The 26030-nt window shown below is 45.3% G+C and overlaps 1 protein-coding gene across 5 annotated transcripts in view; it reads left to right on the top strand.

The window, feature by feature from the left end:
- CARMIL3 (capping protein regulator and myosin 1 linker 3) overlaps positions 1-26030 on the top strand; it is a 101394-nt gene that overhangs the window by 30970 nt on the left and 44394 nt on the right. For all 5 annotated transcript variants that reach the window (XM_067469741.1, XM_060780000.2, XM_060779999.2 and 2 more), the window contains exons 2-10: positions 1886-1980; positions 7152-7202; positions 10123-10182; positions 11168-11289; positions 14353-14450; positions 17079-17149; positions 23074-23147; positions 23920-23995; positions 25929-26017. In XM_067469741.1, the coding sequence (XP_067325842.1) occupies positions 1886-1980; positions 7152-7202; positions 10123-10182; positions 11168-11289; positions 14353-14450; positions 17079-17149; positions 23074-23147; positions 23920-23995; positions 25929-26017 (736 nt within the window). The remainder of the gene's footprint in view (positions 1-1885; positions 1981-7151; positions 7203-10122; positions 10183-11167; positions 11290-14352; positions 14451-17078; positions 17150-23073; positions 23148-23919; positions 23996-25928; positions 26018-26030) is intronic.

Here is a 26030-nt window from a genome sequence, read left to right as displayed (position 1 = left end):
TTTTCAGAGGCAGCGCTGATGGAATCGTTCCAGGAGTTGCATGTGACGTCTGTAGACAGTCCACGTCTCACAGGCATATAGCAGGGTTGGGAGGACAATACCTCTATAAACATGCACCTTGGTATTCCTGCGGATGTCCCGGTCCTCAAACACTCTCTTGCTTCATTCGGAAAAATGCTGCAATCGCAGAGCTCAGGCGGTGTTGTATTTCAGTGTCAATGTTGACTTTTGTGGAGAGGTGGCTGCCAAGGGAGTGGAAATGGTCAACATTTTCCCGATGTTCAATGACAGGCCGATCACCCTGCTGATTATGTTGTTGGCATGACTGCATGGGCGCCTTTTACCTTCCCACTAAGGCGGTACCTATTGATCTACTCACATTACATGTTTTTGAACTGCTATGTTGGCAGTTGGCTGACAGTAACAGCTTGCCCTGAATCACGGCTTTGAACTGCCAACCTTAGCAAAATTTTCTGCAGTTAGTGGTTTAACCTGTTGTGCTACTGCGGATTCCTAATGCTATGGAATCCTGAGAGTTGTAGTTTGGGGATGCGCAGGCACTCACTGGTAGAAAATGATAAAGACCTTGTAAAACTACACATCCAATGATTCCATAACATTGAACCACAGCAGTTAAAAGTAGTACCAAACTTTATCAATTCTACAGTTTGATCAAGAATGGGCAAACTGTCTAACTTGGGGGCCACATGCTAGCACTCCCTGCTAGGAAGTCTTGCTGCCCGGTGATGGAAGGAAGTAAAGGAAGGAGGGAAGAAAGAGGGAAGGAAGGAAGGAAGGAAGGAAGGAAGGAAGGAAGGAAGGAAGGAAGGAAAGGATGGATGTATGGATGGATGGATGGAAGGAAGGAAGGAAGGAAGGAAGGAAGGAGAAAGAGGGAGAGAGGGAAGGAGGGAGAAAAAGAGGGAAGGAGGGAGAAAAGAGGGAAGGAAAGACAAAAGGGATGGATGGATGGATGGATGGGAAGGAAGGAAGGAAGGAAGGAAGGAAAAGAAGGGGGAAGGAAAAAGAGAAGGAAGGAAGGGATGAAGAGAAGGATGGAAGGAAGTGAAGGATGAAGGAAAGATAGAAGTTAGACAAAAGGAAAGGAAAAGAAAGGAAAGGAAGGAGGGAGGACGAAAGGGAGGAAGGGAAGGATGGAAGGAGAAAGAGGGAGAGGGAGAAGGAGGGAGAAAAGAGGGAAGGAAAGACAGAAGGGAAGGAAGGAAGGATGAAACGGGGGAAGGATGGAAGGAAAGGAAGGAAGGAAGGAGGAAGGACAAAGAAAAAGGAGGAAGGACAAAGAAAAGGGAGGAAGGAAGGGTTGAGGAGAAGGAAGGAAGGAAGGGGTGGATAAAGAGAAGAGAGAAGAAAGACAAAGGGGAAGGAAGGAGAAAGGGAGAAAGAGAAGGATGGAAGAAGAAAGGGAGGGAAGTGAGGGAGGTAAAGTGGAAGGAAAGAGAAGACAGGAAAACAAGGCAGGGAAGGGTGGAAGAGTGGAAAGGAAGAAGGGAGGGAAGGAAGAAGGAAAGAGAGAAGGAAAGAAGGACAAAAGGGTGGAAGGGAAGGAGAAAGAGGAAGGGAAGGAGGAAGGAAAGAGAGAAGGAAGGAAGAATAGGATGGTGAGCAAGAGGAAGGCCTGAGAAAAGAGTTCAAGGGGTCGCATCCAGCCCCTGGGCCTGGGTTTGCCCAGGCCTGATATGGAGACACCTCGTAGCACTTGGCCACAGCAGTTGAGCTGATGTCAAATTGCATTAATTCTACAGCGCGTGGACTCAGTGTCAGACCTACTTTTTTTTCCTGGAAGCTTATCCAACATTTATGGTGTTCTCAATTCAACCATTTCCTCATTTCTCCTTATTTCTAACCTTCTAACCCTTCTTTACAGACAGCATCCGGAAGATTTTGAACCGACCTCCGATCCATCTCCTGGTGAGGGTGAAACTAGAAACCAAGCCGAAGAAAAATGAAGACAGGGTGCTGGTAAGGAGGTTCCTGGGAACCATCATCATCATCATCATCATCATCATCATCATCATTATCATCATTTTACTGACACAAAAACACATATGCTGGATTTCGTACCACAAAATCACAAGTCGAACACTTCCCAAGCTGCGTTGTTGTAAGTTTTTCGGGCTATATGGCCATGTTCTAGAACTGAAAAACCTACAACAACCGAGTGATTCTGGCCGTGAAAACCTTCGACAATACACTTCCCAAGTGTCTAGGACTGTGTGATGTATTTTCGAATGATACACACAGATCCAAATTAGGTGGTCTTTTGCAGTTGACAGATCATGATTTTGTCCATGTTTATTGTTTCCAAATGCCAGCTGAGATCTTTTGGCACAGTACCCAGTGCACCAATGACCACTGGGACCACCTGTACTGGTTTATGCCAGAGCCTTTGCAGTTCGATTTTGAGGTCCTGATAACGGCTGAGTTTTTCCTGTTGTTTTTCCTCAATGTGACTGTCACCTGGTATGGCGACATCAATAATCCAAACTTCTTTCTTTTCCACAATCATGATGTTTCATGTATTGTATTCCAAAACTTTGTCAGTCTGGATTCGAAATCCCACAGTATTTTTGCGTGTTCATTTTCCCTACCTTTGCAGGTTTATGATCCCTTTACCAGTTCTTTACTACCGACAGGTGTTACTTGTGACATAAGTTCCAATGAATCATATGGGCCACAGAGTTATGCCTCTGTTTGTAATCCATCTGTGTGATTTTCTTGCAGCAGCTGAGGGGATGATCAATGGTTTCATCAGCTTCTTTGCACAGTCTGCATTTTGGGTCATCAGTTAATTTTTCAAACCTGGCCTCAGTGATATTTGTCCTAATGGCTTGCTCTTGGGCTGCAAGAATCAGGCCTTCTGTTACCTTCTTCAGGATTCCATTCGTGAATCATAGAATCATAGAATCAAAGAGTTGGAAGAGACCTCATGGGCCATCCAGTCCAACTCCCTGCCAAGAAGCAGGAATATTGCATTCAAATCACCCCTGACAGATGGCCATCCAGTCTCTGTTTAAAAGCTTCCAAAGAAGGAGCCTCCACCACACTCCGGGGCAGAGAGTTCCACTGCTGAACGGCTCTCACAGTCAGGACGTTCTTCCTCATGAGCCATAACCAGGTCTTCTCCTTGTCAACCTTTTCTTCAATTTTGTCAAGTAACTGCCCATGCAATGCTTTGTGGTGCCAGCTGTCAGCTCTGGTTTACATTATTATCATTATCATTATCATTATCATCATCATCATCATCATTATTTGTTACCTGTCTCTCCTCATAGTTCTTGTTGTTGTTGTTCATTCGTTCAGTCGTCTCCGACTCTTCGTGACCTCATGGACCAGCCCACGCCAGAGCTCCCTGTCGGCCGTCACCACCCTCAGCTCCTTCAAGGTCAGTCCAGTCACTTCAAGGATGCCATCCATCCATCTTGCCCTTGGTCGGCCCCTCTTCCTTTTGCCTTCCACTTTCCCCAGCATCATTGTCTTCTCCAGGCTTTGCTGTCTCCTCATGATGTGGCCAAAGGACTTCAACTTTGTCTCTGGTATCCTTCCCTCCAATTAGCAGTCGGGCTTTCTTTCCTGGAGGATGGACTGGTTGGATCTTCTCGCAGTCCAAGGCACTCTCAGCACTTTCCTCCAACACCACAGCTGAAAAGCATCTCTCTTCCTTCGCTCAGCCTTCCCTAAGGTCCAGCTCTCACATCCGTAGGTTACTACAGGGAATACCATGGCTTTGACTAGGCGGATCTTTGTTGCCAGTGTGATGTCTCTACTCTTTACAATTTTATTGAGACTGGACATTGCTCTCCTCCCAAGAAGGAAGCGTCTTCTGATTTCCTGGCCACAGTCTGCATCTGCAGTCATCTTTGCGCCTAGAAATACAAAGTCTGTTACGGCCTCCACGTTTTCTCCCTCTGTTTCCCAGTTGTCAATCATTCTTGTTGCCATAATCTTGGTTTTTTTGATGTTTAGCTGCAACCCGGCTTTTGCGCTTTCTTCTTTCACCTTGATTAGAAGGCTCCTCAGCTCCTCCTCGCTTTCGGTCATCAGAGTGGTGTCATCTGCATATCTGAGGTTCTTAATGTTTCTTCCAGCAATTTTCACCCCAGCTTTGCATTCATCAAGCCCCGCACATCGCATGATGTGTTCTGCATACAAGTTAAAAAGGTTGGGTGAGAGGATGCAGCCTTGCCGGACACCTTTCCCAATCTTGAACCAGCCTGTTGTTCTGTGGTCAGTTTCTGACTGTTGCCACTTGGTCCTGGTACAGATTCCTCAGGAGAGAGGGAAGGGGGCTTGGGATGCCCATCCCACCAAGAACTTGCCGCAATTTATTATGATCCACACAGTCAAAGGCTTTAGAATAGTCAATGAAGCAGAAATAGATTTTTTTCTGAAACTCCCTGCCTTTCTCCATTATCCAGCATCGGGATATTGGCAATCTGGTCTCTTGTTCCTCTGCCTTTTCTGAACCCAGCTTGAACGTCTGGCAACTCTCGCTCCATGTATTGCTGGAGTCTTCCTTGCAGGATCTTGAGCATTACCTTACTGGCATGAGAAATAAGGGCTACTGTACGGAAGTTTGAGCAGTCTTTCGTATTTTCCTATTCCTGTGTTAATGCCACAGCCTTCATTGCAAATCGCTTGAACAGACCCAGGGAAGCCTTGCAAAAGGGCTTCTGATTCTCAATCCAATCCCCTAAACTTGACTTTCCCACCCCGGGATCAACCCTGATCTCCTCCCAGCTTGCCCCAGTTTCCAAGCCCTTCTCTTCCACCCACACCAGTTTCTAAATCTCTCTCTGCCTCTGTTCCGTACATCTCCGAATCATTTGCCTGCCCACTGCTCCTCCAAGGAAATTGAAGGCTGTCACAATACAACCCAATCGTGCCAACCCTCCATTCCCAAAATTAACCCAGCCTGGCTTCCATAGTCGCATCCTATTGTTTCAGCCCCTGCTTCGAATAAGGGTGCATCTACACTGCAGAATGAATGCAGTTTGGCATCAACTGCCATGGCTCAATGTTATGGAGTCATGGGGATTGGAGTTTTGCAAGGTTTTTAGCCTTCTCTGCTAAAAGGTGCTGGTGACTCACCTAGCTACAACTCCCAGGATCTGATAGCATTGATCCATGGCTGTTAAAGAGGTGTCAACCTGCACTCATTCCACAGTGTAGATGCACCCAAAATATCATCCTTCACTGTAGTTTCATACAAAAGGCTATTGGTGCATTTTTATCCCATTATGGTGGGTTTTTTTGGAGGGGGGGGGGGTGCCCATTTGGTGGTTGCATACTATTCAGACCCCCTTCGACACAACTGAGTAAAATTTCACGTTATCTGCTTTGAACTGGAATATATGGCAGTGAGGACTCGGATAACCTAGTTCAAAGCAGATATCATGGGATTTTCTGTCTTGATCTTCTGGGTTATATGGCTGTGTGGAAGGGTCTAAAAAGTCTATCGCGTTGTTTAGATATATGCCCAGGGAGTTTGGGAAAGTTTCCTTCTCTCTTTTCCCTCCCCCCACCCCTTCTTCCTTTTCTTCCTTTTCCCCCTCCCTTCTTTCCTTCTTCCCTTCCTTTCTTCCCTTCCTTTCTTTCTCCTTCCTTCCTTCTTTTCTTTTCTTCCTTCTTTTCCTTCCCTCCTTCCTTCCCTTCCCTTCCTGATCCCTCCCTTCCTTTTGTTTCTTCCATTTCCCCTTTCTTCTTCCCTTCATTCCTTCCTTCCCTCCCTCCTTTTCATCCTTTTTCCTCCCTTCTTCCCTTCTTCCCTTCCCTTCTTTCTCTTTCCTTCCTTCCATCTTTTATTTTCTTCCTTCTTTTCCTTCCTTCCTTCCCCTTCCCTTCCACATTCTTTCCTTCCTTTTGTTTCTTCCTTTCCCTCCCTCCTGTCTTGCCTCACTCTCTTCCTTCCCTCCTTTTCTTCCTTTTTTCCCTTCTTCTCGCCTTCCTTCCTTTCTCTTCCCTTCCTTCCTTCTTTTCTTCCTTCTTTTCCTTCCTTTCCTTTCCTTTCCTTTCCCTCCACCATTCCTTCCTTCCTTTCATTCCTTTCTTTCTTTCCCTCCCACTTCCCCTTCCTTCTTCCCTTCCTCTCTCCCTTCTTCCCCCCTACTTCTTTTCCTTTCTCCCCTTCCCCTCCCTCCCTCCCTTTTCTTCCCTTTTCCATTCCTTTCTTTGGGGAGGGGGCTGGGGGGACGACTACCAAGTATTGGGGGATAGTGGGACCTACAATCCCCCAAATCCACTTTTCCATGCTGTTCCCAAACGACTTCCCTTCCTAATGTCAGACTTGCTTGGTGGTGATGTGCATCTTCCAATGGGATTCTCGTGGGCTTCCCGGTAAAGGTTTTCCGCATCCATTTCCCCCTCGTTGTGCCTTTCTCAGGAGAGCTCGGCATGATTATTACATGAGGGGCTAATGAGGGGCTAAAGCGGAAGCAGGAAAGAGATATGAATAATTTAAAATCAATCATTGGCTGCTCTTCATAGCAGCCCCTCCACCTGGATCATGGATCATAACTCCCATTTTCTTGCATAAATAAGAGGAATGTGAATTACAACTGTATACAAGCCACTATCATTTTGTGACTTCCCATCTCCAAAAGTTCATGTAATTTCATAGATAGAAAGATAAGGAGATAGATAGATAGATAGATAGATAGATGGATGGATGGATGGAAGGATGGATGGATGGATGGATGGATGGATGGATAGATAGATAGATAGATCATACATAGATCCTGTGGCGGAATGAAAATCACACGTAGTTCACGTCTTGACCAATCCAAACACTGTCTTGCTAGAGAAAAGATATGACACACAGATGATCACTAAAGAATAAGGTTGAGCTGAGCTGCTAAACTTGTTGAGCGAAAGGTCGCAGGTTCGAATCCGAGGAGCAGTGTGAGCTCCCGCTGTCAGCCCCAGCTTCTGCCAACCTAGCAGTTCGAAAAAAATGCAAATGTGAGTAGATCAATGAGCACCAACTCCCAGACTTGGACACGACTGGACTTAATGTCAGGGGAAAACCTTTACCTTTACTATGAATGCTTCATGCACCCTTGGAGGAGCAAGTATCCACATCTTTTCCTTTCTGTTTTCTTCACCTTCTTCATTTCTTTGGTATTTTCCAACAGGTTCTTACCACCTGGAGAATATATCTCTTTGCCCTTAAAGTGCCGGCCAAGGTGAGTGAAATGAAGGAAGGAAGGAAGGAGCAGTGGGATGTGCCAAAGGGTATGGAAATCATTGCTTTTACCAGCCAAATAGGTTGCCGTTATCCCCAATCCACATGGTGGATAATCAAAAGTAATTTAATAACACCTGTGGACCATCTTGTAAAAAATAAGATAGTTGGTCTTCTAGATCAGGCATGGCAAACTTCAGCCCTGCGGGTGTTTTGGACTTCAACTCCCACCATTCCTAACAGTCTCATGTCCCTTCCTTTCCCCCCTCGGCTGCTTAAGCTTCTCACACTAGACTTACTTACACCAAGGCCTACTAACACTGAGGTCTACCTCACACTGAAGCCTTTTACCCACTGAGGTCTTCTCATACTTAGGGTTCTCTCAGACTGATGCCTCTCTCACACTGAGGCCTTTTATCCACTGAGGCCTTCTCACACTGAGGGTTCTCTCAGACTGATGCCTCTCTCACACTGAGGCCTTTTATCAACTGAGGCCTTCTCACACTGAGGGTTCTCTCAGACTGATGTCTCTCTCACACTGAGGCCTTTTACGCACTGAGGTCTTCTCACACTGAGGGTTCTCTCAGACTGATGCCTCTCTCACACTGAGGCCTTTTACCCACTGAGGCCTTCTCACACTGAGGGTTCTCTCAGACTGATTCCTCTCTCACACTGAGGCCTTTTACCCACTGAGGCATTCTCACACTGAGGGTTCTCTCAGACTGATGCCTCTCTCACACTGAGGCCTTTTATCCACTGAGGCATTCTCACACTGAGGGTTCTCTCAGACTGATGCCTCTCTCACACTGAGGCCTTTTATCCACTGAGGCATTCTCACACTGAGGGTTCTCTCAGACTGATGCCTCTCTCACACTGAGGCCTTTTATCCACTGAGGCATTCTCACACTGAGGGTTCTCTCAGACTGATGCCTCTCACACTGAGGCCTTTTATCCACTGAGGCATTCTCACACTGAGGGTTCTCTCAGACTGATGCCTCTCTCACACTGAGGCCTTTTATCCACTGAGGCATTCTCACACTGAGGGTTCTCTCAGACTGATTCCTCTCTCACACTGAGGCCTTTTATCCACTGAGGCATTCTCACACTGAGGGTTCTCTCAGACTGATTCCTCTCTCACACTGAGGCCTTTTACCCACTGAGGCCTTCTCACACTGAGGGTTCTCTCAGACTGATTCCTCTCTCACACTGAGGCCTTTTATCCACTGAGGCATTCTCACACTGAGGGTTCTCTCAGACTTGATTCCTCTCTCACACTGAGGCCTTTTACCCACTGAGGCATTCTCACACTGAGGGTTCTATCAGACTGATTCCTCTCTCACACTGAGGCCTTTTATCCACTGAGGCATTCTCACACTGAGGGTTCTATCAGACTGATTCCTCTCTCACACTGAGGCCTTTTACCCACTGAGGCCTTCTCACACTGAGGGTTCTCTCAGACTGATGCTTCTCTCACACTGAGGCCTTTTACCCACTGAGGCCTTCTCACACTGAGGGTTCTCTCAGACTGATGCCTCTCTCACACTGAGGCCTTTTACCCACTGAGGCCTTCTCACACTGAGGGTTCTCTCAGACTGATTCCTCTCTCACACTGAGGCCTTTTATCCACTGAGGCATTCTCACACTGAGGGTTCTCTCAGACTGATGCCTCTCTCACACGGAGGTCTTTTATCCACTGAGGCCTTCTCACACTGAGGGTTCTCTCAGACTGATGCCTCTCTCACACTGAGGTCTTTTATCCACTGAGGCCTTCTCACACTGAGGGTTCTCTCAGACTGATGCCTCTCTCACACTGAGGCCTTTTATCCACTGAGGCATTCTCACACTGAGGGTTCTCTCAGACTTATGCCTCTCTCACACTGAGGCCTTTTACCCACTGAAGCCTTCTCACGCTGAGGGTTCTCTCAGACTGATGCCTCTCTCACACTGAGGACTTTTACTCACTGAGGCCTTCTCACACTGAGGGTTCTCTCAGACTGATGCCTCTCTCACACTGAGGACTTTTACTCACTGAGGCCTTCTCACACTGAGGGTTCTCTCAGACTGATGCCTCTCTCACACTGAGGCCTTTTATCCACTGAGGCATTCTCACACTAAGTGTTCTCTCAGACTTATGCCTCTCTCACACTGAGGCCTTTTACCCACTGAGGCCTTCTCACGCTGAGGGTTCTCTCAGACTGATGCCTCTCTCACACTGAGGTGAACTAACACAGGCCTACTCATACTGAGGCCTACTAACACACTGAGGCCCTTAAGCTTAAGCAGTTGAGGGGGGAAAGGAAAGGGCCTGAGGCTGTTAGGAATTGGTATTGTATTTAATTTCTTTATATTTATATTTATGTTGCGTTTTGTTATATATTGATGTATTGGATTGTTGGGCTTGGCCTCATGTAAGCCGCCCCGAGTTCCCTTGGGGAGATGGTGGTCAGGTACAAATAAAGTTCTTGTTGTTGTTGTTGTTGTTAGGAATTGTGGGAGTTGAAGTCCAAAACACCCGGAGGGCCAAAGTTTGCCCATGCCTGCTCTATATCCATGGATTCTCCATAAGGCTGGTGGCAACCATAAAGCTGATATGGCCCTTAGTAAAAATGGGTGATGGTGCATCCGCACTATAGAATTAATGCAGTTTGACACCACTTTAGCTGCTATGGCTCAATGCAATGAAATCCTTGCGGCTGTAGAGTGGTGTGGCATCAGTCCTTTTTGGCAAAGGTGGTAGGACTAAAACTCTCATGATTCCATAGCATTGAGCCATCATAGCATGCCAAAGTGCATTGATTGTACAATATTGATTATTCATTCCCCTTTCTGGACAACCCTTAAAGGCACAGGAGCCCTTTTTGGTTTTCCATTTGGCAACCCTATCCGCAAGTGTTTGACTCTCTCTTCTCTCTCCTCTGCAGGTTGAATGCTCTTTCAACGTCTTGGAGATCCGAGCACTGAACGCACTAAATCACCATCAGGTGAGAGGCAAGGTCTTCGGCCAATATCCCAAAGTACAAAGTATTGGGGTCGTATTTTGCTTTTATATTCCTCCAGTGAGTTCAAAGTGTTGGACATAGCTTTGTTTTGGGTTTGTGTGTATGTGTGTGTGTGTTGAAATAATAGATAGACCCAACGGTCATCCTGTTCAACCCCATTTTGTCATGCAGGAAGGCACAATCAAAGCCCTCCCAATAGATGGCCACCCAGCCCTTCAGAGAAAAAGACTCCATCAGACTCCCAGATAGTGTATTCCAAAGGCTCGGAAGCTAACCCATCATGCACCAAACCAAAACACAAATAACTCTCTTGGGATTTACACTACAGAATCACTCAAGTTTAATAGAATCATTGAGTTGGAGGAGACCTCATGGGCCATCCAGTCCAACCCCCTACCAAGAAGCAGGAAAATTGCATTCAAAGCACCCCCGACAGATGGCCATCCAGCCTCTGCTTTAATGCCTCCAAAGAAGGAGCCTCCACCACACTCAAGGCCAGAGAGTTCCACTGCTGAACAGCTCTCATAGTCAGGAAGTTCTTTCTAATGTTCAGGTGGAATCTCCTTTCCTGTAGTTTGAAGCTATTGTACTGTGTCCTAGTCTCCAGGGCAGCAGAAAACAGGCCTGCTCCCTCCTCTCTATGACTTTCCTTCACATATTTATCCAAGTCCCTCAACATGTCTCCTCTCAGCCTTCTCTTCTGCAGACTAAACATGCCCAGCTCTTTAAGCCGCTCCTCATAGGGCTTGTTCTCCAGACCTTTGATCATTTTAGTCGCCCTCCTCTGGACACATTCCAGCTTAGAGTCAACATCTCCCTTAAATTGTAGTGCCCAGACTTAAATGACTTACGTTGTCATCTAGATGTATGGAAATTGGTTCCTAGATCCTTCAGACACGTTAATGCGTTAAAAAATAATGAATAAATAGATAAATATTCCATTGATGCAGATGGACTTTTGTTGCAGATCCTGGTGGAAACGGAGAAAGCCAACTACAGCTTGAAATTCCCCAACCCAGAAAGTGCCGACCAGGTTACGAGACACGTCAACACTGCCTTAGCCAAAATTTTCCCAAGCCCGGCCTCTGTGTGAGTAGGCATCGGGAGGGCTGGGGGCATACAGTGGGGTTGCCGAAATGTCAGGGGTCTGCCACATCTATGGATGCATCAACATTGCAGAATTAATGCAGTTTGGCACCAATATGGAATCCTGGGAGTTGTAGTTTAGTGAGGCACTAGAAGGTTCTTTCTTTTTTCGTGTCAGGAGAGACTCAAGAAACTGCAAGTCACTTCTGGTGTGAGAGAATTGGCCATCTGCAAGGACGTTACCCAGGGGACACCTAGATGTTTTACCATCCTTTGGGAGGCTTCTCTCATGTCCCATCATGAGAAGCTGGAGCTGACAGATGGGAGCTCACCCCGCTCCCTGGATTCAAACCCATTATCTTTCAGTCAGCAGTTCAGCTGGCAAAAGGGTTTACAGTAATTTAGTGAGGTTCTTTGTTTTTTCATGTCAAGAGTGACTCAAGAAACTGCAAGTCGCTTCTGGTGTGAGAGAATTGGCCATCTGCAAGGACGTTGCCCAAGGGACACCTGGATGCCTTACCATCCTGTGGAGGTTTCTCTTATGTCCCTGCATGAGTAGCTGGAGCTGACAGACGGGAGCTCACACTGCTCCCCGGATTCAAACCAATGACCTTTCGTTCAGCAGTTCAGCTGGCACAAGGGTTTAACTTAGTGAGGTTCTTTCTTTTTTCATGTCAAGAGTGACTCAAAAACTGCAAGTTGCTTCTGGTGTGAGAGAATTGGCTATCTGAATTGGACACCTGGATGCTTTACGATATTGTGGAGGTTTCTCTCATGTCCCCGCATGAGAAGCTGGAGCTGACAGACGGGAGCTCACCCCACTCCCCGGATTCAAACCGATGACCTTATGGTCAGCAGTTCAGACAGCACAAGGGTTTAATTCATTGCGCCACTTGGGGCTCCACTAGAAGGTTAAATACCTTGTAAAACTACAACTCCAGGATTCCATAGCCTTAAACCATAGCTGTTAAAGTGGTATCAAACTGCATTAATTCCCCAGTATAGATATATGCACGTTATGATTGTATGGTTCGGTTCCTGATTTCTGGACGTAAGTCTCTTAAAATGCAGAAGAGCAATCGAAGTCTTGTGTTGTCCGATCAGTTGGCAACCTTAGCAGCAGATGAAGTTTTGGAGAACGTGGAAGTTGGGCAGCTGGGTTGTGGGTGGCGTGGGTGACTGTTCTGAAAGATGGAACAGCTCTCGAGACCGAAAAAGGCTGGAGTCAAACATAACTGTGGTTCTTTTTAGTATTTCTAGTCCCAGATTCCAAAGAAAAATGCATTTTGTTGTAGTTGTGTGGATTCAAGTTGTTTCCAACCTAAAGTAAAGCTATCAGAGGGTCTTTTTTGGCAAGATTTGTTCAGAAGGGGCCGAGAGAGTGTGACCTGCCCTGGCTGAGCAGGCTGAGCACCCATGGCTGAGCTGGCATTCGAACTCCACTATTATGCCAGGGCTGTTCCACACAGCCATATAACCCAGAATATCAAGGCAGAATAACCCACAATATCTGCTTTGAACTGGAATATCTGTGCCTTGTTCCAGAAGCATTCTCTCCTGACGTTTCGCCCACATCTATGGCAGGCATCCTCAGAGGTTGTGAGGTCTGCTAGAAACTAGGCCAGTGAGGTTTAGATATCTGTGGAATAATGTCCAGGGTGGGAGAAATATACTCTTGTCTGTTTGGGCAATTGTGAATGTTGCATTTGGCCACCTTGATTAGCATTCAATGGCCTTGCATCTTCAAAGACTGGTTGCTTCCTGCCTGGAGGAATCCTTTGTTTGAAGGTATTTAGAGTATTAAAAACTCTAAAATCAGGACAGTAAAAAAAGAGCAACACTCAAAAAACAGGGAACTTTCCAGACAAGAAACAATAAAGGCCAGCTAACACCTCCCAATAAAGGATTCCCCCAGGCAGGAAGCAGCCAGACTTTGAAGCTGCAAGGTCATTCAGTACTAATCAGTCTGTCCAATTGCAACATTCACACTTGCCTCCAACAGACAAGAGTTCTTTCTCCCACCCTGGACATATATTCCACAGATATATAAACCCCAATTGCCTAGTTTTCAACAGATCTCACAAGCTCTGAGGATGCCTTCCATAGATGTGGGTGAAACGTCAGGAGAAAATGCTTCTGGAACATGGCCAGACAGCCCAGAAAACTCGCAACAACCCAATTGCTCTGATCCTCAACTGTTTACATTATTATTATTATTATTATTATTATTATTATTACTACTACTACTACTACTACTACTACAATGGGTCGCTGTGAGTTCTGCCCAGATAAAACATTCACACTTGCCTCCAACAGACAAGAGTTCTTTCTCTCGCCCTTGACCTTCCACAGAATTATCAACCTCCCTTAAACAGAAGCTGGATGGGTTGTTGTAGGTTTTTTCGGGCCATGGTCTAGAGGCATTCTCTCCTGACGTTTTGCCTGCATCTATGCCAAGCATCCTCAGAGGTAGTGAGGTCTGTTGGAACTAGGAAAAAGGATTTATCTATCTGTGGAATGACAAAGGACTCTTCTTTGCTGGAGCTAGGTGTGAATGTTTCAACTGACCACCTTGATTAGCATGCAATGCTGTGCCTGGAGCAAACTTTCGTTGAGAGGTGATTAGATGTCCTTGTTTGTTTCCTCTCTGTTGTTGTGCTCTCAACAAAAGTTAGCTCCAGGCACAGTCAGGCCATTGTATGCTAATCAAGGTGGTCAGTTGAAACATTCACACCAAGCTCCAGCAGACAAGAGTCCTTTGTCTCACCCAGGTCATTCCACAGATATATAAACCCTTTTTCCTAGTTCCAACAGACCTCACACCCTCTGAGGATGCCTACCATAGATGTGGGCGAAACATCAGGAGAGAATGCTTCTGGAACATGGCTATACAGCCTGGAAAACTGACAGCAACCCAGAGATTCCAGCCATGAAAGCCTTTGACAATGCAATATGTTAAAAGACAGGCATAAGATTAAGACCCAATAGAATCATTCCGTACTAATAAAATTAAACTCATAGTTTGCCATAGTTTGCAACTGATTTCTCTTTTTCCTCTCCATCCAGCTGCCTGATCCGCCATGGGAACGTGGAGACCCCCGAAACGCCGCGGGACATGTCCCCCAACTCGGAAAGCTCCAACTCCACCACCCACAGCATTTGTGGTGAGAAAAGAGGAACCGAAAGCCCCAGTTTGCAGAAGCAGAGAAAAGTAGAGAGGGCGGAAGGTGGGAATTTGCAGCTCCGTCAAGGATCCTCCGGTTTCTCTTCAGCCGTCTGTTGGTTGCATTCCAGGAAGTCGGCCGGCGCAGTGTTCATTCATAGGAGATTGTATGAAATTTTAATTACAGTTTCTGCATTATCCACTTAACCCACTGACCTGAATCCCGGAAGAGTTCTCCGAAGGAGATACAAATTGCTTTCCTGTACCAAGTTTCAAGGTCCATTTAACTCCAGTACTAGCCTCAAATTGGGCTTTCCAGTCATAGCTGTCTTCTGGCTTTAAGAAAAGGTACATCTAGGTATGGGCAAAGTTGGGCCCTCCAGGTGTTTTGCACTGCAATTCCCACAATTTCGAACAGCCTCATGCCCCTTCTTTTTCCCCCTCAGCCGCTTAAGCTAATAAAATGTAAATTTTAATTCATAGGTTGCCATAATGGCAACTGATTTCTTTTTTTCCTCACATCCTGCTGCCTGATCAGCCATGGAAATGTGGAGACTCCCTCTCTCTCGGTCTCTCTGCTTCTCTGCAAGCACCTACACAGCTTGAGCCTGAAAAACGTAACAGTGACCAAAGTTCCCAGGCTCAGCTAGCTTTCTGGGCATGGCCCAACCAATCAGCTTCATGCATCTTATTTTACACTTCACATACACACACTAACTGATTTCTTTTATGCCTTGACACCCCTCCTTGTGTTAACAGAAAAATATTTAATGTATTGTCAAAGGCTTTCATGGCCAGAATCACTGGGTTGTTGTAGGTTTTTTCGGGCTATATGGCCATGGTCTAGAGGCATTCTCTCCTGACGTTTCGCCTGTATCTATGGCAAGCATCCTCAGAGGTAGTGAGGATGAGCCTCCTTCAGAGAGCCACTACCTCTGAGGATGCTTGCCATAGTTGCAGGCGAAACGTCAGGAGAGAATGCCTCTAGACCATGGCCATATAGCCCGAAAAAACCTACAACAACCCAGAAAAATATTTATTTATGTATTTATAAGGAAGAGGAGCCGACCAAGGGCAAGATGGATGGATGGCATCCTTGAAGTGGCTGGACTGACCTTGAAGGAGCTGGGGGTGGTGACGGCCGACAGGGAGCTCTGGTGTGGGCTGGTCCATGAGGTCACGAAGAGTCGGAGACGACTGAACAAATGAACAACAACATTTATTTTTTATTTTATTTACTGCATTTATATACCGTCCCTCTCAGCCCACAGCCGACTCGGGACTGTTTACAGCTGGTACCAAGACCATAAAATACAATTTCAATATAATAAAACAATTGAGTAATAAAACCATAACAGAATCAATAAAAACATGTATAGATGGCAGGAAACGAAAAGGCCGATCCTGGAATGAAAATGGAATTGATACGAAAAGGAGGCGGGAGCAGGTACCGGCAAGCTTTTACATTTACACAGTATATTAAAAAATACACAAATCCCTCAATACTGCTAAATGTTTCTGAATACTCAACGGTTGTTTCTGAACATTAGTTGACACACCTGCCAGGTTAGTAGGAATTGTGGGAGTTGAAGTCCAAAACGCCTGGAGAGCCCAAGTTGGCCCATGCCTGGTCTAGATTATTGTAATGCGCTCTATGTCTAACCAAGCTACAGCTCCTGGGATTCCATAATAGTGAGCCAAGGCAGTTAAAGTGGTGCCAAACTGAATTCCCAAGCAGTTACCTTGGGAAGTCGGATCTGGCTAGGGTGGTCCACACTCTTGTCAAATCCTGAATAGATTACTGCAATGCGCTCTATGTGGGGTTGCCTTTGGGGACTGTTCGGAAATTGCAATTAGTCCAACGGGTGGCAGCTAGATTACTCACTGGAGCGTCATATAGGGAGCATACCACCCCCCTGCTGTGCCAGCTCCACTGGCTGCCGATCCAATTCCGAGCACAATTCAAAGTGCTGGCCTTGATCTATAAAACCCTATACGGCTCTGGTCCAGCGTACCTGTCCGAACGTATCTCCTTCTATGTCCCACCTTGGAGCTTAAGATCGTCTGGGGAGGCCCTGCTCTTGGCCTGCCTTTGTCTCAAACATGCTTGGCGAGGACAAGGGACAGGGCCTTCTCGGTGGTGGCCCCCCACCTGTGGAATTTGTTTCCCAGGGAAATTAGGTCATCGTCATCCCTCCTCACCTTTAGAAAAAAGGTTAAAACGTCGCTGTGGGACCAGGCCTTCGGGCAATCAGGTTAAAGGACAATTGATAATGTTGATTATGGCATGGAAGAGGATTTGGATAAGTTAAGTGGAGTATTCATTAGTAGATAGCTAGTTAAACAGCCACCAGACGGGCAATAGCTAATCAGAGTGTAAGTATACTGTTTTAATCTTTATTTATTAATGTTCATGTATAATTGTTATATTTGTTATTCTGTATTTATGATGTGGCATTGAATTATTGCCAATTGTAAGCTGCCCTGAGTCCCCTCAGGGGTTGAGAAGGGCGGGGTAAAAATGTTCGAAATAAAATTAATTAATTAATTAATTAAATCTACACTATAGATGCAGGTTTCTCTCTGAAGGAGGCTCAACGATAACACTCTCAATTTGCTGCCTTTTCAGGTGGGTTTTCGGAAACATACGCAGCCCTTTGCGACTACAATGGACACTCGTGCCGCGAAGAGGTCCAGTGGGTAAGTTCGCAGCCAGAGAAGGAAAACTTGGTGTTGTTTTGCACAGTTTACATAGCACTTCCTTTCCACTTTAACTAGCACAGTATTTGTATTTGTATCATACATTTGTATCATATCATCCCCTAGCCTGGTCACAATAGGAAATGGAAATGCACCATTCCAATAACAGCATGTTTCCATTTGTTGACACAACCTTGCTACAGTTGCGCCGTGTTCAGTGCAATTGCACTGTGTTCACAGCTTGCTACAATTTAACTACGTTCACCCATTCTCGACCTCTGAAGAGGGACTCAGGGCGGCTTCCAACAATATAAAAACACCAATAAAATACACAACTACATAAAATGATAATAAATATACATTTAAAAACAGTTCACCAAGTTTAAAATGTCCTCTAAATCAGTCCAAAAATGCAGTCCATACAATCTCATCTAAACCAATAAAAACTGTCTATTCTGCGAACGCTTGCTCCCACAGCCAAGTCTTAAATGTCTTGCGAAAAGTCAGGTGGGAGGGGGCAGATCTAACCTCTTCAGGGAGGGAGTTCCACAGCTGAGGGGGCCACCACGGAGAAGGCCCTGTCTCTTGTCCCCATTAAACTCGACTGTGATGGTGGCGGGACTGAGAGCAGGGCTTCCCCAGATTATCTTAAAGTCCTTGATAGTTCATAGAGAGAGAGATGTTTGGACAGGTAAAGTGGGCCAGAGCTGCTTAGGGCTTTGTAGGTCAAAACCAGCACTTTGAATTGTGCTCGGAAGCTAATAGGCAGCCAGTGGAGCTGGTGTAACAAGGGAGTTGTGCGCTCCCTATATCGCACTCCCATAAGTAACCTGGCTGCTGAGCGTTTGACTAACTGAAGCTTCCGAGCAGTCTTCAGAGGCAACCCCACATAGACCGTGTTGCAGTAGTCTATTCGGGATGTAACAAGAGCTTGGACCACCAATCCTATAGAATCATAGAATCAAAGAGTTGGAAGAGACCTCATGGGCCATCCAGCCCAACCCCCTGCCAAGAAGCAGGAATATTGCATTCAAATCACCCCCGACAGATGGCCATCCAGCCCCTGTTTAAAAGCTTCCAAAGAAGGAGCCTCCACCACACTCCAGGGCAGAGAGTTCCACTGCTGAATGGCTCTCACAGTCAGGAAGTTCTTCCTCATGTTCAGGTGGAATCTCCTCTCTTGTAGTTTGAAGCCATTGTTCCATTGCGTCCTAGTCTCCAAGGAAGCAGAAAACAAGCTTGCTCCCTCCCCCCTGTGGCTTCCTCTCACATATTTATACATGGCTATCATATCTCCTCTCAGCCTTCTCTTCTTCAGGCTAAACATGCCCAGCTCCTTAAGCCGCTCCTCATAGGGCTTGTTCTCCAGACCCTTGATCATTTTAGTCGCCCTCCTCTGGACACATTCCAGCTTGTCAATATCTCTCTTGAATTGTGGTGCCCAGAATTGGACACAATATTCCAGGTGTGGTCTAACCAAAGCAGAATAGAGCATGGGTAGCATGACTTCCCTAGATCTAGACACTATGCTCCTATTGATGACTATGACTGGTCTTCCTCACAGCCTCGCTTCAACTCCTGCTTGCCTTACTTGGCATATATTCCACTTCATCACATTTACTAAATTCCACTGAGTGCTACACTTACAATGTGGTAAGCCACTGTGTTCATCACATTAGGTTGGGTTCAAGTGTAGGATAGAGCATTCTTTGTGTATTTTAAGCAAGGGGACCAGCATTCTTTTCAAATGTTTCAGGAAGTGGTGGGGAAGTGGATTTTTGGTAATGATCTGGATGTTTGGCCAGTTCTGTAATATGATGGCATTCATTGCTCTCAGGTTTAAAATGAAACGTTTCCCAAATTTGTGGGAGGGGAAATTGTGCGAGGAGCCAAAAGTACCCTTCTCTGGGTGCATCTGCACTGGAGAATAAATGCAGTCAGGACTCACTGTAAATACCATTATTATTATTATTGACACAAAAGCACAGTATGTCACAGCAAACAACATCTATACACTGGATTTCGTATCACAAAATCACAAGTCGAACACTTCCCAAGCGTCTAGGACTGTGTGATGTATTATTATTATTATGCCATGTATTATTATTATTATTATTATGCCATTTCTCTATGCTGTGCAGTCCTGGGAATCATAGTTTTCCAAGGTCCATACCCTTCTCTTGATGCATTTACAATATGGAATGAATGCCCTTGCACCCCACTTTAAATACCATAGCTCCATACTATAAGGTCCTGGGAGTTATAGTTTCTTAAGGTCCACACCTTTCTCTTCATGCATCTACACGGTGGATTTTTAAAAATCCCTCCACTTTTGGTTGCTTTCCTCTGCTTTGCAATATCAGGAATTCAGCGGAAAGAAATGATTACAAAATAAAGAGGACTGGATCAACAATGATATTAGATTAATTGCCGATCCAATCACAATTCAAGTGCAATGCAGCTACGAGAGAGACACGACTGCGTGCTTTTGAGCACATCTGCACTGACCACTGAAGTTGATATGAAACTGGCTGAAAAGGAAGTGATTTCACATTGCAGATATTACATTGAACCGTTTTGAGGCCTGGATGGTCCTTATATGCAGTACAAAAGCTGGAAAGTTTACCTCTTTCCCATATCTGCAGTTTCACAGCCATTGTGGAATTGGGCATCATCATCATCATCAACATTAGAAACATAGCGTTGGAAAAGACCACACGGGTCAGCCAATCCAACCTCTTTCCATGTAGGACCACACAATCCAAGCCTTCTAATCGAACACCTGGCCCCAGAGCCAGGTCTTCAGTTGTCTTGTAAAGGACAGGAGGGAGGTGGCCAACCTGATATCCTTAGGGAGAGAGTTCCACAGACAGGGGGGCCACTGCCGAGAAGGCCCTGTCTCTCGTCCCCACCAACCGCATTTGCGAGAGTGGTGGGATCGAGAGCAGGGCCTCTCCTGATGACCTTAATCTTTGTGATGGTTCATAGCAGGAAATACGTTCGGACAGGTAATCTGGGCCAGAACCGTTCAGAACTTTAAATGTTAAAGTAATAGATAAATATGGAATTGTGCAATTGAATATTGGAATGACTCAGACTATGGCTTTGGATAATTATTTATTTATTATTTATTTTGAGGTTTTATATACCGACCCTCTCACCTTCAAAGAGGTATTCGGACCGGTTCACAACATGTGTTAACATACAAAAAATATACAATAACAACACAATGCCACTTCATTACATGATTAAAATATCAGCACCATACACTTTAAAACATTATCATCCCAGTTAAAAGAGTCAAATCGTCAGACACCATCACAATCCCATTCATCATCCTCCTTTCACGTGGGCAAAGAATTAAATCAGTTGTCAAATGCCGCGTTCCACAACCAGGTCTTTGTTAGTTTCCTGAACGTCATGAGGGAGGGGCCAGTTCTGATCTCTAATGGCAGGGAGTTCCAAAGTCGAGGGGCCACCATCGAGAAGGCCCTGTCCCTTGTCCCCACCAGCCGTGTTTGTGCAGGCGGAGGGACCGAGAGCAGAGCCCCTCCAGACGATCTTAGTGATCTTGATGGTTCGTAGGGGAGACTAACAGTGAAGGTATTGTTTTCATGTGTTTTAAATATCTTAATGTATGCATTTTATCATTCTATTTTAAATATTTGTTTTAGTTGCACTTTGTTCTGAAGGCATCGAATGGTTGCCTGGCTGTAAAGCCACCTTGAGTCCCCTTCGGGTTGGAGAAAGGCAGGGTGGAAATGTCGTAAATAAATAAATAGAATTGCATTGGCTTTTCTAGCTTCTGCACCACACTCTTGTCTCACATTCAGCTTGTGGTCTGTAGATAAACCTTTTATATTATCGGAATTGCGTTGTATCTCCCTTGTGTGACAAAGCACAACTGAGGCATTAGAGTTCTCTGGGCGAGACTTATAAGAACCAAAAATGTAAGACCTGGACTTCCCAGGATGTTGCCATGGCATTTAAAATGGAATCGTAGTGCTATTGTCATGTAGTGTGTAAGCGCCCTTGGTCCTCCGAAATGCACCACCCCATGTCAAGGTGCCTGCGAACCACATCCTGAAAGAAATGTTCTAAAAAAAGTACAAATTGTGAGGATGTGGTCAGTTTCATGAACGATTTCTCACCCACTCCTTTGCCCATTGCATGATCTCCACCCACTGAAATATTAACTCTTGGTGGCTTGAGCAAATGTTAGGGTGCAGTTTTCTTTTAATACAGTTGCCCCTCGTAGCTACAATTTTCCATCCATGGCTTGGAAAATGTGATTAAAAAATCCCCAAAAGCAAACTTTGATTTGTCATTTTATATAAGGAGCACCATTATATATAACGAAGCTTAAGCACCCATGGATGTCTGGTATCCATAGGGGATCCTGATACCAAGGACCCACTGTATGTTCATATTTGGATCAAAATTATATTAAAAGTTGAGATGAGAGGACTTTAAAGAGGAGTCTGAAGACTGGAAAATTCAGGGTGCAATCAGTTATAGGGGATGTTCCAGCTGGAAAGAGGTCGGGACATCTAAAATAGATGGATTTTATCTGTCTTTGGCATATAATGTGGTGGGCTAGGTAGGCAGAAGCTGAGCTAAAGGCCAGGAGCTCATCCTGACCTGGGCTTCAAACTGTCAATGTTCTGGTACAGCTGTACCAGGAGCTCCAACTTTATTTGCATTAAATGTTTGCTTGCAGTCCAAGGTTTCAGGGACTCTGCAGATAGGTGGCTTCCTTTGGTTGCAATCATAGGACAAGTCACCTGTCCATCATTGTTAAGTTTTGGTCCCACCCCTTGCTCAGGGCAATTGGGAAGGGAAGGGAGCCATTTTTAGTTAGTCTCAGCAAGGAAAGCTAATGTACAGCTTCCCCTGTACAAAAGCTTCAACGCTTAAGACTTTCCGGGGGGAAACAGTCTTAAGAGTCTCAAAGGATTTCCAGGAAAACAGCTCTAAAAACCAAAGAACTCCAGCTGGAGAATATCTAAGCCTTTACTGGTAGGTCCACTCGGTGCTTTGAGAGGCAGTTCGACCTGGTAGTGGAGCCCACATCAGTAAGGGTTAGATTACAGTCAGCCTGGGAGAAGTTAAAAAGGGGATTTTCCTTTAAAGTAAAGAAGAAGTTATTGAAGACAGTTGCCTGTCCTTCGTGGGCAAGATTAGGAAGTCACCAGTTGCATAAAGCTTGGAAGCATTTGTTTAGCTTTATTGAAGACAAGAGAAGTTTCTGTTTGATTCTTCATTAATAAAAGACTTTGTTATACTTCACAAGCCATCTAAAGACTATTTGTGATGGAAAACCTCTGAGAACTTCTCCTTGGGGTCCCTGGCTTCCCGCTGGGCAAAGGTTGCACGTCCTGTTTTTTACAGGCCCAGCGTGTGACAGAACAGTCAACCTTTTGGTTGGCAAGATTTACTGCAGCTGGTGGTTAATCTGCTGTGCTAAAGCCCAGTGTATGTATTCACCTAGTATTGTGCAGATTTTGGAAAATGGACCTTTGTGGACTACAATTCCCAGAATCCCCAATCATCATGACCCTTGGTTATGACTTTAGGAGCTAGAACCCAACAAAGCTCACTTTTCCTTGTTTTTGTTTTATGGAGAGAAGGCCATTGCTTTCACGTTCTGCATCTATGGGTGCATCTTCACTTTGGAATTAATGTGGTTCGAAACCACTGTAATTGCCATGACTCAATTCTATGGAATCGTAGGAGTTGTAGTTTGCTCAGACACCGACTCTCTTCAGCACGGAAGGCTAAGGACTTTGTAAAAATGACAATTCCCAGGTCCATAACATTGAGTGTGATGGGAAGAAAAGGTGGATATCTACGAGGAGTGGGATGTATTGCACTTAAAAATATAATAACCTAATCCATTTTTTTCTGCCTCTTTCATGCTCCAGGATGTTGACACTATTTATCATTCGGAAGACAACCGGGAATTCAACCTGCTGGATTTCTGTCACTTGGAAAGTCGGTGAGAAGACAGTACCCGAGGTTCATTTGTTCCCACTTCACAACTCAACAGACCTCCCGTCTACCAATCAATTAATGTTTAGGCCATTATAAGCTCACTAGATGACTTATAGGTGCTAGGATTTTCTGTCTGTGTTAGGAAAAACTATGCAAAAATGGCATAGAGCAGAACATCCAAAATACAAAAGCAGAATACTTATAGTTGTGCATTCAGCTAACAGCAAACAGAGCATGAAGTGCCGTGTGGCTGTAAAGAATTTAGAGCTTCGGAGGCAAACATGCAGAGTTCAATCTTTACGATTACAAAAGGTTTGTTTACAAAACAATATCTACTAGGCATGGTTAGATACTGTTGGAATCTTCGTAATTCAGAATAAAGTTGGAAAAATTAACTTTTTGAAGCGATTTTGAAGTTTTTAAGAAAACTAGAAGTCCCTTTGCCCTTCCGAAGCTTTTTTGTTCTTTGGACAAAAAAAAAAAAGAGATTAAAATTCTTCACCCCAACATCTTCTGCATGTGTGGTCCTACAACTTCCATTTGGCCCTATTGATTTTGGTGATAGGGCTGCCACAGGCTGAGAAAGCCATTATTCTTCAGCGTGGTCTCTGTGAAATTGCACACAGGTTTCTCTTTCTCATGGTAAGTTTACCCCTTTCATCTTTCTTGGACCCCAAAGTAAGTGGGGCCAAAGAAGGAGACGATGGTTGAGATCTCTTCCTTTCTATAATACTTGTTCTTCTATTCCTCCCCCCTCCCCCCCTTATCTCTTTTAGGGACTTAGCGCTGATCGTGGCTGCTTTGGCTTATAACCAGTGGTTCACCAAACTTTTCTGCAAGGACCTGCGGCTGGTATGTCCTCCTTATTCCAAATATGGTCTGAGGTGTATTGTTGACGGCTTTCATGGCTATAATCACTGGGTTGTTGTAGGTTTTCCGAGCTATATGGCCATGTTCTAGAAGCATTCTCTCCTGATGTTTCGCATGCATCTATGGCAAGCATCCTCAGAGGTTGTGAGGACCTCACTACCTCTGAGGATGCTTGCCATAGATGCAGGCAAAATGTCAGGAGAGAATGCTTCTAGAACATGGCCATATAGCCCGAAAAACCTACACCAACCCAGTAGCCTTTCTCCCACAGTGAGGTAGGCCTCATTAGGAGAAGGCCTCGTGTGTGAAGCTCCAGTGTGAAGGTGTCATGGAAACCTTGTTCTTATAAATAGTGCAACCATATTATTTTGCTATAAAGAAGAGCCTCCTTGGAAGAGATAGCATTAGTCTGTGTGTTTTTGTTTTTTGGGCTACTGGTGCTGGGTCACGCTGCTGCTAATAAGTTAATCTGCTGTGCATTTATGAGGAGAATCTTTGGTTATTAGGTCCACTCGCCCAAAAAGTGTTATGGGCCCAGTATAGCCCAGTATGACCCATATAACCATGGAGTTGGGAGAGACCCCAAGGGACATTCAGCCCAACACCATTGTACCATGCAGGAAGACACAATCAAAGCACTCCAGGCAGATGACCATCCAGCTTCTATGTATTGTCGAAGGCTTTCATGGCCGGAATCACTGGGTGTTTTCGGGCTATATGGCCATGGTCTAGAGGCATTCTCTCCTGACATTTCGCCTGCATCTATAGCAAGCATCCTCAGAGGTCGTGAGGTCTGTTGGAACTAGGAAAAAAAGGGTTTATATATCTGTGGAATAACCAGGATGAGACAAAGGACTCTTGTCTGCGGGGGTTAGGTGTGAATGTTTCAACTGACCACCTTGATTAGCATTTTATTATTTATTTATTTATTTATTTACTTCATTTGTATACCGCTATTCTTAGCGCTTAGGCGACTCACAGCGCTTAACAACAGTAGTAGCAAAAATTCAAAGCTAACATCAAACAAAGTATTTAAAAACAATCAACACAATAGCAGACTAAGCAATTAACATCAATAAACACTCATTGGCGTCTCGTAACTAGAATCATGATCCAAACTCGTCATCCGTTGTTCCGTTTCCTATATTCATTGCACTGCCTATTCAAACGCCTGTTCAAATAACCAGGTTTTCACTTTTCTCTGAAATACCATTAGTGAGGGAGCCGATCTAATGTCCGTGGGAAGGGCATTCCACAGCCGAGGGGCCACCACCGAGAAGGCCCTGTCTCTCGTCCCTGCCAACCGTGCCTGTGTTGCAGGCGGGATCGAGAGCAGGTCCTCCCCGGAAGATCTCAAAGTCCTAGTGGGTTCGTAGGCAGAGATGCGATTGAATAGGTAACTTTTGATACTCTTAACCTCTGAATGTGGGCGCCTAGCAATGGCCTGGCTGTGCCTGGAGCAAACTTTTGTTGAGAGCACAACAACAGAGAGGAAACAAACAAGGACATCTAATCACCTCTCAACAAACGTTTGCTCCAGGCACAGTCAGGCCATTGTATGCTAATCAAGGTAGTCAGTTGAAACATTCATACCTAGCTCCAGCAAACAAGTCCTTTGTCTCACCCAGGTCATTCCACAGATATATAAACCCCTTTTCCTAGTTCCAACAGACCTCACTACCTCTGTGGATGCTTGCCATAGATGCAGGCGAAACATCAGGAGACAATGCCTCTAGAACATGGCCCGAAAAAACCTACAACAACCCATCCAGCTTCTGTTTAAAAATGTCTGGAGGAGGAGACTCCATGGAAGCATATTTCACTGTCACATAATTCTTGCCATCACGGAGTTCTTCCTAATGTTTAGGTGGAATCTCTTTAGTTGTGTCTGTGTCTGTGTCTCTCCTCTCCTCAGGGTTCAGAGGTAGCGGAGCAGGTTCTGCACACAGTGAGCAAGTCCCATCACCTGGAGGAGCTGGTGCTGGACAATGCAGGGTTAAAAACGTGAGGCTTGCCT

Source organism: Anolis sagrei, chromosome 6 (assembly GCF_037176765.1).
Source record: "Anolis sagrei isolate rAnoSag1 chromosome 6, rAnoSag1.mat, whole genome shotgun sequence".
Classification (NCBI taxonomy): domain Eukaryota; kingdom Metazoa; phylum Chordata; class Lepidosauria; order Squamata; family Dactyloidae; genus Anolis; species Anolis sagrei.
Note: the sequence above shows the minus strand (reverse complement) of the source record. Positions and strands in the feature narration are given on the sequence as shown.